This window comes from Pleurodeles waltl, chromosome 7, assembly GCF_031143425.1.
Source record: "Pleurodeles waltl isolate 20211129_DDA chromosome 7, aPleWal1.hap1.20221129, whole genome shotgun sequence".
NCBI lineage: Eukaryota > Metazoa > Chordata > Amphibia > Caudata > Salamandridae > Pleurodeles > Pleurodeles waltl.
Genome location: NC_090446.1, coordinates 596,893,424 through 596,911,453, shown reverse-complemented (window position 1 = coordinate 596,911,453; position 18,030 = coordinate 596,893,424). Strand labels below are relative to the sequence as shown.

Here is an 18,030-nt window from a genome sequence, read left to right as displayed (position 1 = left end):
CAAGTGTCCCAGTGCCTTTGGCACTTCAATCAGAGCAGATTCCACCAACAAAGGCTTGCAACTCAAGGTCCAGTCTTACCTGCTCCCACTGGAGATGAGACGAAAGGCCTTGGAGCGTTCAGCAGTCCTAGGTTGCAGTCGACTTGGGCTGGAGCTGGCAATGAGTAGTTGTTTCTTCAGGCCAGCACAGGGTCTGGATCTCCTTCTTTGTTGCTGTAAGTACTGTCTGCCTCTGATGGCATACTTGGGCTGCTACTTGAGTGCCAGTGACAAAGTAGAAGTTGTGAGTTTATATTTCCACACTGTTCATGTGTAGGAAAGTCACTCTTTTTGGCATGGTTACCCCCACTTTTTGCCTGTTGTCAGTGTGCTTAGAGTGCTTTCACAAGGATCCTGCTAACCAGGACCCCAGGGATTGTGCAGAGGTGTACCCACGAGCTCCAGTTCCAATTCCCAGGACTTTGTAAGTGCAGGTAAGCCATTTAGATGTGTACTGGCCGTAGGACACTACCCATGGTCCAGCTACATAATTGTAACTCCGAACCTAGGCATGTTTGGTATCAAACATGTCTGAATCATACCCTAACACTGATGCCAGTATTGGTGGCATGATTCCAAGCACTCTGGGGGCTCCTTAGAGGACCCCCCAGTATTGCTCCTACCAGTCTGCCAGGGTCTGCGAGGAGCCCACACTGCTGCAGCCCCTCAGACAGGATTCTGCCCTCTTGCTGTTTGACCAGCTCAGCCAGGGAAAGGCTGAACAAAGGATTTTCTGTGGGAGAGGGGTGCAACCTCCGCTTACTTGGAAATAGGTGTTACAAGGCTGGGGAGGGGTAGCCTTCCCACGTCACAGGCTTGCTTTGAAGAGCACACTTGGCACCCTCCTTGCGTAATCCAGTTTACACCAGTTTTTGCTCTGAAGCGAAACTACACAAAGGAAAAGGGAGTGACCACTCCAGCAGTGGTGCCCAGAGCTCCTCCAGGTGGCCACTTGATTCTGCCATCTTGAAAGCAAAATGGACAGAGGCACCTGGGAGCATCTGAGTGGTCGGGTTAGGCAGGTGACATCAGTGACCTCTCTGATAGGTGGGCACATTTCAAAGTGACCAGGCCCCTTTTTGGGCTATTTAGGGACTCCCTTTTGGGTGGGTGCCTGGATTCGGCATGCAAGACTCCACCAGGACTCCTCTGCAATGACCTCTTCTGCTCCTGACCCCGGAACTGAACAAGACTGCAACACCGGAACGACCTTGCCCTGCAACATTGTTATCGCTGCTCCTGTCAGTACTTTGCCAAATTTCCAAGGTGTGCATCTTCTGGGTCGGCAAGACTTCTGCTGCACCAAAGAAGCTAGAAGCAATCTCCCATGGAATGAAGGAGTCATTCCCCTGCATCCTCAGGCACCTAAGGCAGCGGCATCTGGCTGCTGAGATCTGCTAGCCTCTGGACCTACGAAGTTCCGCCAACACAGGTGGTGGTTCTAAGGGGTCCTGTGGGTCCTCTTTGCCTTCTGTCTAACTGGGAGACGGTGGCTCCTTGCCTCTTCCTCCAGGGTGGAATTTCTGTGCACCGCAACTGTTGCAGCAACCAAGGCCTGTTGACTCCTGCTCCGAGGGATCTCCAGGCTCCAAGAAGCCCCAGCCCCCAGCACTCTACCTCTGCAATGACAGTCTCCTCTCTGCTGATCCAGCGATGTGGCACTCCTCTTCAGTTGTGCTGCTTGGGCCTCAGTGCGACTTTCTGTGCCTTCTGCCAGTGGGGTGCTCATGGGGGCTCAGAGTGCTTTTGCTGACTCTCCTGTCTTCTTAGGGTCAGCCCGTACTCCTGTCCAAGAGTCGAGTGCCCAGGACCTTGCTGGTCCTCTCCAGCCATGTAGACCTTCAGCTCCAACTTGCATTTGTTTGTGCTTGTTGGTGGCCCTCCTAGCCAATGACCCATCTGCAATCCGGCAACCATCTAGGGACAATTCCTAGACTACCTAAGTGACGACTCCTGCAGCTCCTGGGCTCTGCAGCCGGCCTTCAACCATCACCGTCGTCCCAGATCTTCACCCATAGAAGAGTGGGCATTGCTGCCTGCCCCACCATACACTCCTGCATGGACTGGACTCTGTCCGCTTGTTTTACAGATCCTCTTCATCTGGAATCAACCATTGAGTTCCACCACACTGGTCCTGTTCTTGCATTGTTCCAGTTGTAAGTCCCCATGTTAGCCTATGGGACGACCAGGTAAATTACCTCCTCTCTCCTGGTCGCTGGAGGTATTCTAGATACTCACCTCTTTGGGTTCTATACTCTCACAGCCCTTGGCTAGCTACTCCACATCCTCTGGTGGGGTACCCATACTTGCATTCCACTATTTTAGTATATGGTTTGCCCCCCCCCCCCTATCAGGCCCTTGCTATTTCTAATGTTTTCATGCTAATTCCTAGTACTAAGACCTGTGTATATTTTGTATGTACTTACCTCCAGAGAGGGGGGATTGCCTATAGTATTCTAGTTCAGTGTTACTATAATAAAGTACCTTTATTTTTGCAACACTGTGTGGTTCCTTTCATGTGTGATACATTACTGTGTGACTACTGTGGTATTACGAGCGCTTAACACTCCTCCGAGATAATTCTTGGCTGCTTACCACAGCTACCATTAGAGAGCCCTAGCTTCCTAAACACTGTAACACTTACTAATAATTGTTGCCTGGACCTGGTATAAGGTTTCAAAATCATAGTTGTCCACCACACACCAGGCCAGCCTCCTACATCATGGTTAAGGGCCCTCTGCTTTCCCTATCTCCCGTCCCACCGGGGATCACTCTCCAGGCAATTAAGATGGTGTCCCTCTACGAATCACAATACAGCACAGGGTGATAGCCCTATCTTCACCACAGTGCTGCACCAGGGAGATGGACCTTAGAATTCGGGGTTGCAAACAATGCACATTGGTGGATGGCTTGATCAGTGTGGTGGTCCCAGCTTACCAGAATCTCACATCCTGTTCTGAGGATCCCATTCAGCAGGATCCCCACTGGACCTCGCTACCTCCAGGCAATCTCCTTCTCCTCACAGGGTCTTCTGGTCTCAGGTCAGGCAGAGGCTGATGCTCCAGGCGAGTGTTCTTAATTCCCATGGGTGATGTCCTCTCTCCCGTCATGGAAGACTGACCCGTTAGGTTCAGCCAGAACGAGGCTGCTAAAATGACCACGTTTGCTTATTATGTGCTTTTAATGTGAAGTTATGCCCATTACAGTAACCTACAGATGTCACTTTAATGCTTGTATATAACCTAATGTACAAATGGACTCCTATTTATTTTCTACAGCCATGGATGAGCATTTCACTGTGCGCATATATACTGTGTGTGAGTGATAATAAAATGAGCATGCATTATGTATTATAATGCATCATGTTTTTTAAAGTTTTCCTCGTACTGCAGGCACACAACACATAGTTATGATGTTCAAAAACTCCTCTTATAAAGGTATTTTTATGTCTAAAATGTGTGTGTTAAAAATTACACACAAAAGTGCTGATTTGTACGTATTATTATTGATGTGGTGATATTATATGCAACATTGACGTGTGGGACCTTGCATGCAATGTTAATATCTATTTTTAATTTAGCAGTATGGCTTTTTGTGTACTCATCTGTGGTTTTTAAACATTACAGTGGGCACACTTTACGTCTGATGGTCATATTTTACAAGTGGCTTTTCTGTGTGCACATATGGATGATCAATCAGTTTTGTTGTGCTGAATCTGTCAAATATATACAAAATCACGTCTCACGTGCGACCACTAATACAACATAACTGTACAATCGAAAATTTACAGTGTCTTTTCATAACCCCGCTGTTGTGGTACGAACATTATCCAATGTTGCACTACAAAGTAATGGTCTTTACAGTGTATGTACAGCCATTGAGCTTTGTGGCACTAGAACAATATTGATAGTCACATTTGTTTAGTGCCTCATCTGGGAATACAGTCAGTATCAGCCAGTGCTTAATTTAATTTGTAAATAAAAACATGCCGGTGCCCAAAGTTCTCCTGTTAAACACGCAGCTGCTGGAATTAAATATGCGACCAGTGAATATTGAGGCAGTGTAATCCTAATGCCATCTCGGTCCTCTTCAATCAGTTTACAGCTACTCCCTGCCCCTTCAGCTCACTCTTGCAGCTTTCTCCCTTTGTGACGCTTTTTTGTTTTTCTCTTCCTCCGTCTTTCCCATATGTGTCTTTTGCTCGCAGCAAATGCTTGAGGCAGAAAAATAAGCCCCGGCCCTCAAAAATAAGTGCTGGTGCTCAGCACTGGAAACAACAAGCACAAATTAAGCACTGGTATCAGCTGCCCTCACTGTAGGGTGAGTGTATCTTTCTTTTTATTGCCCCCCAATTGTTATGAGTTTGACAGACACATGCCACGAGGGTTGAACCATCTCCTATTGAAAATAACTAAATAGAAGCATAGATGGATAACTATAGCCTACCCTCTGTCGCCATTTGATTCAGCCTTGGCATTAAGTTACTGCACTGTTACTCCAACCCAAATACTCACCCATGTGGTACTTTTTTGGTATGCAGTGTTCCATCAGCATTTAGTAATTTAGACTCCATTGACACTAATATATGAAGATATATACTGATGGATTTTCATTGAGCAACAATAGAAATGTTTTTGGGTGGGAGTTCAGCCTTGTCTTTGTGCGTTCTTCCTGAATCACATTTTTACATGTATATCTTACTGCGGCTTGTGAGAAAAATATCTCTTTAGGACATAATGAGCATACGTGATCTATTCACCATGTGTAAATGAAACTGAGAGTCGAACACTTATTATCCTTGTCTTTATCATAAATGTCACATGACACTGCATGTGACATCAACACCAAGTTCGTGATATCTGGAAAGATTTTTGTTTTTTTCTGCCTTGTCTAATTGATAAAGGGAAGGACGCTGGCCAGCAATTGCGGGGCACCTTAAATTTCCTAGCTTTTGTAATCAGACATTTTTTTTAAAAACAATGTATCTTTTTAATGAAGGAGTTAATTTTCCCTTATTTCCATTTTCCTCCATGAATTATTTGTATCCATAAATCTGTTTATTAAGAATTTTATATAAATAAAACATTGCATCTTGTCAGTCAAGCGATGCAACCATAATCAAGTCTACCTTAGCATATACCCAAGCCTTTTCCAACATCCTTCAAATACATTGCATGTAAATGATGATGTGTATGGCAAGAAAAAAGGCAGAAGATAGTTTCGACAACTCAATAGGTGAATACCCCTTCAACAAACTCAACTATCCAAGTCCTCTCACCCCTTCGAGTGACACATTCGGCCACTTCCTCTATAAGTTCCTTTAAAAAAATGTTTTCTTCTCACTGTACTTGTCTCCCAATTCCCAGCCTTCAATATCCGGCTATAAGAAGCCATCGCTTAACCCTAATACAAATGGTTCAGGTCCTTCCATCTGAGAGAGAGTCTAGTGATCGGGAGGCCCATGCACGGGTCCCTGTATGCTAGCTTCAGTTTGGACTGAAAAAAGGAGCGAAGTGCCAGTCATGTTTAGATATTTTTAAAGATGGACAGCTCTCAAACTGAGCAAAATAACATTGAGGACAAAAGGCAATGGGCATCCCAAAATCTCCTTTAGTACCGCCTACCAAAAAAGGTGGACCAAAGGATATTCCCACGAAATATGTATTCCACCGCTTCTGGACCTGCTGCACCTCCAAATATTGAGGCTTATCTTCAGGAACATTTGAAGTAGATGATGAGGAGTGAAAAACCATAACGGAGTTTATAATGAATCTCCCTACCTAGAACAGATTTGGAAGAGGAAAGTATGTCCGTGCCCAGCCATCCTCGTTGTAGTCTCTCTACTTGTTTGCCCAGGGCCCTCTCCCGTTCCTTATTGTGAGGCCTGGACTGAGGGGCCTTCTGCGCAACAAGAGCTCAATGTAGCTTAGATACAGTGCCTCTAGAACCCACCTGTTTTGGAAATGGGGATTCTAGTGTGGTCTTGTCTCAAAATGCACCTAAACTTAGTGCATGATTATTAACTTAGCGCCTTGGCTGTGCATATTCTAGCCAGTCCTTGGAGAGATCAAAGTCCGATTTACATTGCAGGAACGTCTTAGGTGTGGAAGCCTCAAAAAAATCTGGGATCCTGCAACCCCGCTCCCTGCATCCCTGAAAGGCTGTGCCCTCCACTACAGAAGTGAAGTAATTGTTGTAGTTAATGGGCGTTTAAGGTGAGGGGTAAGTTACCAGAACCAAGCTGTTACATAAGTGTCCCAGTCCCGGGGTATTGTGGCTGTTGGCCTGCTCAAGTAAGCATTTGGCAGTCTAAATCTCCTATACAGCCAAAACAAATCCCACAGAGGCTAACAAACAATGGTGTGCTCCATGAGTCGTCCATCATTTTGTGTTCCGCCAAGGACCACACCACTGCAACCCTCAATTGGGATGCAGCATAGTACAGCGTAATGTCGGGCAGTACCAGCTCTCTTGACTCTGTTCTACATTAGGAGTGTCTGAGAGACTCTAGGAGTTTTCCCTCTCCATATAAAATATAGCAGGTGTTCTTGTATTTTCCTAAGATATCCCTTGTCGACCCAAATCAGAGGGCATGGAACATATACAAAAACATTAATTTTAATGCTGTTTATCCTACCCACCCAAAATATTATCAGTTTGCCCAAAGAGTTCAAGTTTCGACGAATTTCAGTAAGCTGCGAGGGGTAGTTTGCATGAGACAGTTCACCCCGGCCGTTGGTAATCATTACCCCCAAATAATTAATGTATTTCTTAGCCCAGTGAAAAGGAGGCCATCGCCGCCACTAGCAACGTTCAATTCAGAAACTCCCATTTGTCATAGTTAACCTTATAGCCAAATACTGACTGAAAAGCCTGCTAATAGGCCATCACTTGAGAGTTAGATGAGTGTACTCGCTCGCACCAAAATTGATACCTATTGCCTTCTCGGGTTGTCATACACAAAATGCTAGAGGCTCTATAAAAAGGGCGAACAGAAGATGGGATAAACGTCTCTGAGTACACCCTACAAGAGGGCATTTTTAACCTCTCGAAAAGGTCACAGTGTGTCCTAACTGACCCAGAGAGATTTGTCCATTAAGCGTCACTGGAGCCGTGAAACCCATGTAGCTAGGAAGAAATCATATTTAGAAAGTAGGGGCTAATTTCCATGCACTGAAGAACAGGTTTGTGTGTGTTTGTGTGTGTTTGTGTGTGTGTGTGTGTATCTATGACCCCCCCCCCCCCCCCCCGTCTCGGTCACATTGCACAGAATACATCTAAAACTTTACATTTGTTTTACTTTGTGCCTTCTCACCTCTCTGTCCTTCTCTTTGACTATTGTAGTGTAATGGAATGTCGAACAGGTTTTGGGGCTGGGGGCGCGAGGATGACGAGTTCTATCGCAGGATTAAAGCTGCTGGTCTGCAGGTAATACAATGGGAGATTTTTTTGCCTTTTTTATTCTAGGCTGGTGGATGAGGGGGAGATCCTACCTGTAAGGGGGTGAATAGGCAGATTGTGTTGTAAGGCCAGGAGTCATGGTGAAGACAGGGGTAAGGTATTTGGAGAGGGGATTGCTGGTCAAATGGTAAGAATCCTGCACTGGCACCCTTAGCAGAGAGTAGAAAGTATGAAGACTGTACAGAGCATTTGGTGTGTAGACAAAGTGGATGGTTGTCTTCCCTGCCCTATCAACCGGAGATGGTCCTGTGGCAACAATATCAAGTGCAGGAAAATGACTCCAAACGGGTGCGTATGGTGCAAGGGGAGGATGGAATACCAGGACTTGTAAATGGGGAAACAATCGTATTTGTGCAGTTGAAAGAAAGGATGTATGAAGTTTGGGAGGCGTATATTTGTAAAGGAGGAGGATCTGTCAGTACGGACTGTACTATGATGAGGGTAAGGCAGAGAGGTGTGTGGTGGCTGCACCGTGATCTTGTGTCCCATACCTGTGCTTGTTTCCTTCAGCTTCGCCGACCCTCTGGAATCACCACAGGATATGAGACATTTCGCCACATCCACGATCCGGCCTGGAGGAAACGAGATCAGAAACGGATTGCGGCTCAAAAGCAGGTCAGACATTATCAGCAGAGGCCAGTCTGCCAACACACACTGCTGTATCCCATGACACGCCTTATACTGAATACTTGTGTAGGTAATGGCATTGCTTCACTCACTACTAGGTGCCATACACCCGTGCCCTGAGGGTGATGGTAACCTGGGCACTCATGTCCATGCTGGAGTCAAAGAAACCCTCCAGGTTCCACACCTGGGCTTTTGGGAGTGGACACACACCGTTTAATAGTATCAGCCCCAAGCCGCAGTCTTAGAGAATGTTAGTGTGCGGCCTATGTGTGAGGATTGCAGTATGTGCCACGAGATAGGATCGCTCCCCAGTGCACACCGTTGCTTCTACTCGCACCTTCACTCTGCGACTCGCAGGGCACGAGCTACCGTAAGACAAGCCTATGCTCCGTCACTGGCACAGCCACGGTGGTTCTGTCCATCTGTTAGTCCTGAATACTCTCCCGTCCCTGGTCCACTAACTGGTCTATGCCCCCCATCCCTCCCGCTCTGCTATACTCCCTGCTCCCTGTAGCGCAGCCTGTGATCTGCTCCATAAACCTCTGCCTGTGGTCTGCTGTATATGGCCTCCACCCTTGGTCTGCGGTCTGTACCTCCTCTCCATGCACATGCCTGTGCTCGTCCCTCCGTATCCTGCTCTGCTTCACCATCCCGGGCTGTGCTCTCTTGTACCTCTGCCTTGCTTAGCTTACAGCTCCTCTGGCTCTGCGCTGCCCCCTTTGTGCTGTAGATGCCGGCGAGCTGTGCTCTGGCTACTGTACTCTTTCACCCCGTTGCTTTCAGCCCTCTCTGTGCATTGTTATCCTATCTCTGATCTTTATCGCCTGTCTATACTTTTCCTCTCACCTTTGCTTCTGTGCAGTCCCTTGTACTTCTGCTTGTGCTGTGCTCCTCTGTACTTCTGCCTGCTTGTGTTTTTATCTGCTGTGCTTCTTCCAGTGCTCTACATGCGCTGCACTCCCTTTGCCTCGCTACTCCACACTTATGTGTGTACTCTCACCTATATCTGTCCCACGCACCCGTTCTTGCTTTCACTCTTCCCACATTTTTCAGTATTTTTCTTTCGCAAATGCACATTTTTGCATATTTGTGTCGCTTTGTGGATGGGTGTGGATCAGTCTTTAAAAGGGCTTGAGGATACCCAGTAGACCTAAGCAGAGTGTTTTCAATCAGATACTGATGAAACCAACAGATAATCCAAAAACTACTTTGCTCTGACGCCCTATTTGTTCTTTGTTTGCCGTAGCAGTGAGTTTGGCAAACATTCTGGTGTTTTTAGGGGTTTTGATTTTTGCAGTTGCACCCTAGAAACGTCTGAGCTCTCTTTGTGTACATTTCTTGTCGACTTTTAGGGATGGGGAAGCGCTGTTGAGGTTCCGCTGTCTGCCCAATGGCTACCACTGATCTATATTTAGATATAATAACGAGGGATAGCCAAGAAACATCCAGCCAAGGTCCGAAGAGCTCAGAATTCAAGTCTCCAATTGGCCGCCAGTCTTGGAAATTGAGACCTTATTTCCGACATCTGTAATTTAGCAGAGTAATCTATGAAACATGGAGCTGAGGAGCATTTGTACTTTTGAATGAACATGTGTTTTATATTTTATTTCCAGTTGAAACCTGGCATTTTAAAAAATGCATGGTGACCTTTTTCGTCCTTTAACTGGTGGTCAATATCAATTGCTGAAATATTTGATGATAGCTGCTAGTTCTTGCACTAGTTGCATGTGTACGTTAAATAGCATGAGGGGCAGGACTGGTCCCGGAGGTATGCGCTATGATATAGACATAGGCCATTCTACCCAAGCAAATTGGGTTGTACACCAAAATAGATTAAAATGATGAGAACCTTCCCGTAAATGTCTATGAGTGAGTAAAGAATGGAGATTAGTGGCACTAAGCTTTATGGAAAGCAGGTGAATTCGTGAAAGGGCCCGCTTACCACATTTCAGCTCATGATTTAAAAGGGGTGTTGCAGCATTATGGAAGCCAGTTTTACGTAACTTGAAGTAAATCGTATGAGCAGATTAAAGTGTGCAATTGAAAAGCAAGGTATTTTTAATGGCATTTCCATAACAGAGTAGGGGCTGTGAATAGGAACAGTACCTAAGGTTGTTAACGTCTTTTTTTGTTCTTAGAGTGTGTAAACTTCTAATTTCTCGAGATCTGAGGGGAAGATACCAAGACGCAGATAAAGATTTCTTACCAGGAGACTACGTTTGCTTATAAGAGTCAACATTATACGACTATGTCAGCGATAATGTTGTCATCTCTGTAGGCTGTAGACACTCCCTGCATAGGTGAATAATAAGCAGCGATTTATACTCCAAACATAGCATAGGCCCACCACCCCATTAAGGTTGTGTATGTGAAAGCAGTTGAGTGTGGTGCCACAATTACATGGATATACGATGTCATCTCTCTTACTTTAGTTGAGAAACTGTATCCTATTGTTACCTTCTGTTTTTCTCCTTTGCACTGACACAATTGATACTGACTTGTAACCCTATGCTATTTGAAGTTAGTAAAAACATTTTTTTTTTAAATCTGTCGGCTGTAGGATTCACTAGGTAGAGGACTGTTTTGCAGGCAAATGGAGAAAGTTCACAGGATGACCATGAACAAGTGTGACAATTTTAATTATCCGTGAAGTGTTGTCATAGAATTTGTTCATTTTGTAAGGGAAACAATAACTTGTAGGGCCTGGGTGCAGAGTTTGGCGGAGAGGGATTAAGTATTCTTGCCACAACTATAGTTGCACACACTACACGCTTGTACGCCATTATGTTAACATACGGGGGTTCCATCCCGAGTAACTAAAACAAGCACCACATATTACCACAAGATGGTAAATGGGCCATTGGTTGCCAGTTGAAGGGTACATTCTACAAGAGAGAACTCACGGACCGTGTCTGAGAATATTACACTAGCTGCCTTTTCCAAGAAGCAACATGACTATGCCCCCTTATCCAAAGCTATGTTGTTTGTCTTTTTCCAGTCTTGTGAATGCTCTAGAAGGTAAAGCAGAACGGAGATGTACTTTTTTTTATGCCAACATTTTTGCTTCCTTCTAAATTCCTATAAAGTTTACTTTGTGGTTCTCAATGCAAAGCATGCAAATGTTTACCACATCTATGTAGCAAAATAACTTTCTTGCTTCTGACACTAGTTGTGCACCCTTCATAGATCTTTGCATAACCCACTGTTGCTACACTCAGTTCTCCTTACCCTCACCACTACCTTTTGGGGAATCAGCAGCACCAGGTGACAGGCGTACAAGAATGCTTTATACCACCAAAAATGAGAACTCTCCCGTATTGGAAAAGTACTACGTTTATTCAGTTAATATCCATACAAAAAACAAGCATTTGCAATGCAATGGGTCTCGCGTTTGCTTGAGTTAGAGCTGTTAGTGTTGTAAATTCCTAACTGGACATTCCTTGCCACATAAATTGAAATGAAAAGTAAAACAGTTGACATAAGTTAGCCGATTCAAAGCACCACAGCCGCCATGAGCGCTAAAGAGAGACACAAAAGGAAAAAGAAGTTAACGCAGTCAAACATATCAGCAAACGTGCAATTATCCATGTATCTGGGTCGGTGTCCAAGGCCGGTAACCAAACCACCCCAAGGCGGGACAAACGTAAAGCATTTACCAATGTCCTCAAAGGACTTTTGAAAGGTAAGCCCACGAACGAGTGAAAGTGATGGGCGTGAGATAGGCGTGGCTAAAAGCCCACATAGATACCAACACGTCAATGCTCAACATAAAAAAAAAAAGGTAGCAAACGTGTTTCCACAAACGCTTTCAACTGGGCCAACACCACAAAACAGCAACATCACTTTTTATAGAGACCTTTCTTTATTACCATGACACTTCTAGAAAGTCAACTTTTCATAGCATTGGCAGTTCGTATGTATCATATTGTTTTGCATGACTGCGTCCTATCCCCAGTATAGCGCTCATATTAATTTTCTAACTCTTTTGGTTATTTTACCTATACAATACATAATAAACCAAATGTGAGAATTACAGTTGTTGCCACGCTTGCATTTGATGTACCCATTTCACATGCATTGAGATATATCTAAGGCGTAGTACATCTTGACCAATAACCACATAATTCTTTGTGGTCCAAATATGAAGTTTTACCCTACATCATTTCATGATCTTTAAAGATTAGTGTTTCAGAAATTAAAACCATAGATTTCCATCATGTACCTTCACATGTTACCATTTGCTTGGAATGAAATGCAAAGGTGGCATTATTCTGTTCGTGTCATTCTCCATACCTACACATTAAGAATCGATTATCTCAATAGAGTGATATCCATCTAGCCACAATTCCTGCAGATACATATTATGGATTTAGAACCATTATTCTCCCAACATATTTCATCTGACGTGCATTCCAGCACATTTATTATAACATCTGATTTGGATTTCATTCTTTCAGTAATGTCTCAAGTCTTTCCTTTAACTATTTTGTAATCCTTTGTGTACGAGCATTACACTTCCCACATTTCCAGAATTCATTGTTATTATTTGTCAACCATTTTTTTTCCTTCCAGTGGTTGAAGAAAAACTACTTGTACATATACTGCCCAATGATCTAGTTTTGCGGTATGCAATCTTGGGGTAATCCAGTTGTTTTCAGATGTTAATCATGCTGAATGTGCCAATGTTTTTCAATTATTGATCTTATACTTTGGTGCTCACTGTTCTATTCAATTAAAAACCTAATCTGAGAAGAATCTCTTTTATTCATTTGTATTTCTGAATATGTTTTTAGATTTTTTTTTAGATTTCCCGCCATATAATTATTCATCTCTTATTTTTTTGTGCATACTCATTGGGTGTGTCATCTGTAGAAACTTTTTTTGGATAACCTGATTCCAAAATCTCGCTATCATCATCTTTGCTTCTCTTTCAAAACCCATCAGAAGAGCAGATTCTATGTGCTCTGAATAACTGACCTTAGTCCATTTCAGTGCTTTTGAGTGACCACTGTTGGCATGTAGCAGTGCATTACTTGCTGTCTCATTCTGATATATCTGTGCTTTTAATTCATAATTTTCAACATACAATGTCACAATGTCACATCCAGAAAGTCAATCTTGACTTTACTCCAAGTGGAGGTAAGCTGGATATTAAATTAATTCCTGTTTAATTTGTCAAGCTATTTAGTTAATACAGATTCCTTACCATCCCAGATTACAAACAAATCACTGATGAAGCACACCCAGAACACTACTTTCTCTATGAATTACTGTTCAACTGCTAAGGCAACCTCCTTTTCCCACCATCCCATAAATATGTTTGCATGTTTGGGAGCAAAAGAGATCTCTATGGCTGTTCCTTGTTTTTCTAAATAACTCTTGTTGTCTAAGAGAAACCCATTGTGTGTCAAACAGTTTTGCAACATGGTCATCATCATTTGAGTGTGTTTCAAAAAATTGATGGGTCCTGCTTTTAAAACAAAATACGAATATACACCCATTCCAAACTTGTTTTTAACTGCGGTATATAGGGAGACTACATGAATTGTTACCATGATAAGGTAATCTATGGGATGTTGTTAACCTTACATAGGTCGTCACTGGGGTCTCTGATATAGAATGGTAATGTAGTGATTATTTTAATATATATATATATATATATATATATATATATATATATATATATATATATATATATTTTATATATATATATATATATATATAATATATATATATAATTATATATAATTTTTTATTTTTTTTTCACTTACAAACCAAAGGTTACAGGGATGTTATAGTTGGGCTCACATTTTAAACTTATAAAACCATAGAAATGCACGTTAGCCTTATCTCAAGTAACTATAACTCGTGCCTAAGGTAACTACAACTCCCCCGCGGCCCCTCCTCACCTGGCCCATCTCGACCCGAGGACCCCATCCCCCGGGGCCCAGTCTAAACTTTTTTTTTTTTGGGCAGAGGGAAACCGCGTGCCCCCCCTCCCTGGGCTGATCTAGGCCCTGGGAGGGGGGGGGGGGGCATTCCCTGGAGCCCAGCCTAAACATTTTATTTTTTGGGGGGAGGGGAACTGCATGGTGCCCCCCCCATTTCCCAGGCCAGCTCTCACTTGTTAGAACCGGAGTGTCTGCTCTGACTTGGCAGGAGCTGTCAAATTATTTGCAAATTATTCAGTTATGGAATAATTTGACAGAAAAAAGCAGACTCATTCATATACTAATTCATTTACACTTTCATCCACTCAGAGGCTAAGGCGCCCACTCACACACTCACTCAGACACTCCTGCACCCACTCAGACCCACTCATAGACTCTCAGACCCACTTTCAGACCCACTCAGACACTCATGCACATCCACTGACAGAGACAGGCTCTTGGGCTAACCTGCGCTGCATACAGCCAAAGGCCATGCATTGCGCTGAGGTGGGTGGTTAATAAGGGCTTGCCTGCAAGACCAGGCCTTGCGCCCAATCCCTGCTATGCACGTCCAAAGGCCGTGTGTGGTGGGTTTGGAATAACGTATAGTAATTAAAAGTTCGATGGCATATGTTGCTGCAGATACACATGTTTCGCACAGTCCGCTGCCTGGTGTTGGGCTCGGAGTATTACAAGTTGTTTTTCTTCGAAGAAGTCTTTTTTGGTCACGGGACCGAAGGACTCCTCCCTCTTCGGCTCCATTGCGCATGGGCGTCGACTCCATCTTAGATTGTTTTTTTCCGCTGTCGGGTTCGGACGTATTCCTTTTCGCTCCGTGTTTCGGTTCGGAAAGTTAGTCAGAATCTCGGAAGAAAGCATCGGTATTGTTCCGTTCGGTATCGGGATAGTTAGGTACATCGACACCGATCATCGGAAGACTTTGGGGTAGCTTCGATTCCCCCATCGGGGCCTGGTCGGCCCAACCGCGTGCGACATCGAAGCCGATGGAACGGACCCAGTTTCGTTTCTGCCCAAAATGTCACAGTAAGTATCCTTATACAGATCAGCACTTGGTCTGTAACTTGTGCTTGTCCCCCGAGCACAAGGAGGATACCTGTGAGGCCTGTCGAGCCTTCCGGTCCAGAAAAACACTCCGGGACCGAAGAGCCAGGCGTCTACAAATGGCGTCCACGCCAACAAAACAGCGTTTCGACGACGAAGAGGAAACATTCTCGGTTCCGGAATCAGAATCCGGAGACTCCGACGTCGAACAACAGCAACAAACAGTGAGTAAGACGTCGAAAATTAAAACCATCGAGAAGACAAAAGCCCAGGGGACGCCACTGCCAACAGGCCATGGCTCGACCCATAAAACCGGCGACCCATCGAAGGCGCCGAAAAAGGGCACGCCCATAGCGAAGACACCCGACTCCGGTCGAGGGACCGCCATGGAGCAACCTCGGAGCCGAGATAGCGGCTCCGAGAGGCAAAAACAAGATGCCGGCACCGAAAAACATCGGCACCGAGACACACTGCCGAAAGCCACAAAAATTCTGTCGGTGCCGAAGCCGAAAAAAGATTCTCTCTCGGCGCCGAAAAGTTCCACACCTTCATCCTACACAGAGGAACAAGGAATAAGTGGCCAGATGCACAGATTTGGACAAGAGCTCCAAAGTGTAGAATCAGACTACACACAAAAGAGACTGTACATCCAGCAAGACACAGGGAAGATATCAACCCTTCCCCCAATAATGAGGAAAAGAAGGATCGGACTTCTCAAGGATGACGCACAACCACAAGCCAAAGTGGTTAAAAAAGTCACGCCTCCGCCCTCTCCACCACAACAGGCATCGCCGGCACAAACACCGCCACAAATGCACTCACTAGCGCAAACTACCATAAGTCAAGATAATGAGGATCAAGACGCTTGGGACCTATATGACACCCCAGTGCCGGACAATGATCCCGATTCATACCCCACAAAGCCGTCACCGCCAGAGGACAGTACCTCATACTCGCAACTGGTGGCTAGGGCAGCAGAATTCCACAATGTCCAACTGCATTCCGATCCTATAGAGGATGATTTTTTATTTAACACCCTCTCGGCTACACATAGCCAATATCAATGTCTCCCAATGCTACCAGGGATGTTACGGCACGCAAAACAAATTTTTGAAGAGCCCGTAAAATCAAGAGCCATCACCCCAAGGGTGGATAAGAAATACAAACCACCACCCACAGACCCAGTGTTTATTACTTCGCAGTTACCACCTGACTCCGTAGTAGTAGGGGCAGCTCGCAAGAGAGCAAATTCACATACATCTGGCGACGCCGCACCTCCGGACAAAGAAAGCAGAAAATTTGATGCGGCAGGAAAAAGAGTAGCATCACAGGCAGCCAACCAGTGGCGCATCGCAAATTCTCAAGCGCTGCTGGCCAGATATGACCGCGCACACTGGGATGAGATGCAACTTCTCGTAGACCATCTTCCCCAGGAATACCAAAAAAGGGCGCAGCAAATAGTTGAAGAGGGACAAACGATCTCAAACAATCAAATCCGCTCTTCACTGGACGCAGCCGATACTGCAGCGAGAACAGTCAACACTGCTGTCACCATAAGGAGACACGCTTGGCTCCGCACTTCAGGCTTCAAACCTGAAATCCAGCAGGCTGTCCTTAATATGCCCTTCAACGAGAAACAACTTTTTGGCCCTGAAGTGGACACAGCCATTGAAAAACTTAAAAAGGACACAGACACGGCCAAAGCCATGGGCGCACTCTACTCCCCGCAGAGCAGAGGCTCTTTTAGAAAAACTCCATTTAGAGGGGGGTTTTGTGGCCAACCCACAGACACCACCAGCCAACAAACAAGAACCGCACCATATCAGGGTTCATTCCAAAGGGGAGGTTTCAGGGGATATAGAGGGGGTCAATTCCCAAGGAGTAGGGGAAGATTCCAGACTCCAAAAACACCTCCACCTAAACAGTGACTTTCAAGTCACACAACCCCTTCACTCAACACCAGTGGGGGGAAGACTAAGCCAATTCTACCAATCTTGGCAGCAGATTACAACAGACAATTGGGTATTAGCAATAATCCAACATGGCTATTGCAGTGAATTCCACAAATTCCCACCAAACATCCCTCCAAAAACTCGCAAAATGTCACCACAACATTTAGAACTTTTAGGACTAGAAGTTCAAGCACTACTGCAAAAGGATGCAATAGAGTTAGTACCAGTACAACAAAAAAACACAGGAGTTTACTCCCTGTACTTTCTAATTCCAAAAAAAGACAAAACATTAAGACCAATATTAGATCTCAGGACACTAAATACCTACATCATATCGGACCACTTTCACATGGTCACACTACAAGACATCATTCCACTGCTCAAACAGCAAGATTACATGACCACATTAGACCTAAAAGATGCGTACTTTCATATACCGATACACCCTTCTCACAGAAAGTACCTAAGGTTCGTATTCAAAGGAATACATTACCAATTCAAAGTGTTGCCATTCGGAATAACAACTGCACCAAGAGTGTTCACAAAATGTCTAGCAGTAGTAGCAGCACATATCAGGAGACAACAGATACATGTGTTTCCTTACCTGGACGATTGGCTAATCAAGACCAACACAGTAAAAAAGTGCACAAACGACACCACATATGTCATACAAACCCTTCACAAACTGGGTTTCTCCATCAACTATACAAAATCACACCTCGAACCGTGTCAGACACAACAATATCTAGGGGCAACCATCAACACATCAAAAGGAATTGCCACTCCAAGTCCACAAAGAGTTCAAGCATTCCACAAGGTAATAAGTGCTATGTTTCCAAACCAAAAGATACAAGCAAAATTTGTGCTAAAACTTCTAGGCATGATGTCATCATGCATAGCCATTGTCCCAAACGCAAGACTACACATGCGACCCTTATAACAGTGCCTAACATCACAAT

At 44.6% G+C, this 18,030-nt stretch overlaps 1 protein-coding gene across 4 annotated transcripts in view; it reads left to right on the top strand.

The window, feature by feature from the left end:
* B4GALT7 (beta-1,4-galactosyltransferase 7) overlaps positions 1-18,030 on the top strand; it is a 116,051-nt gene that overhangs the window by 63,737 nt on the left and 34,284 nt on the right. For all 4 annotated transcript variants that reach the window (XM_069244474.1, XM_069244475.1, XM_069244476.1 and 1 more), the window contains exons 4-5: positions 7,384-7,467; positions 8,011-8,115. In XM_069244474.1, the coding sequence (XP_069100575.1) occupies positions 7,384-7,467; positions 8,011-8,115 (189 nt within the window). The remainder of the gene's footprint in view (positions 1-7,383; positions 7,468-8,010; positions 8,116-18,030) is intronic.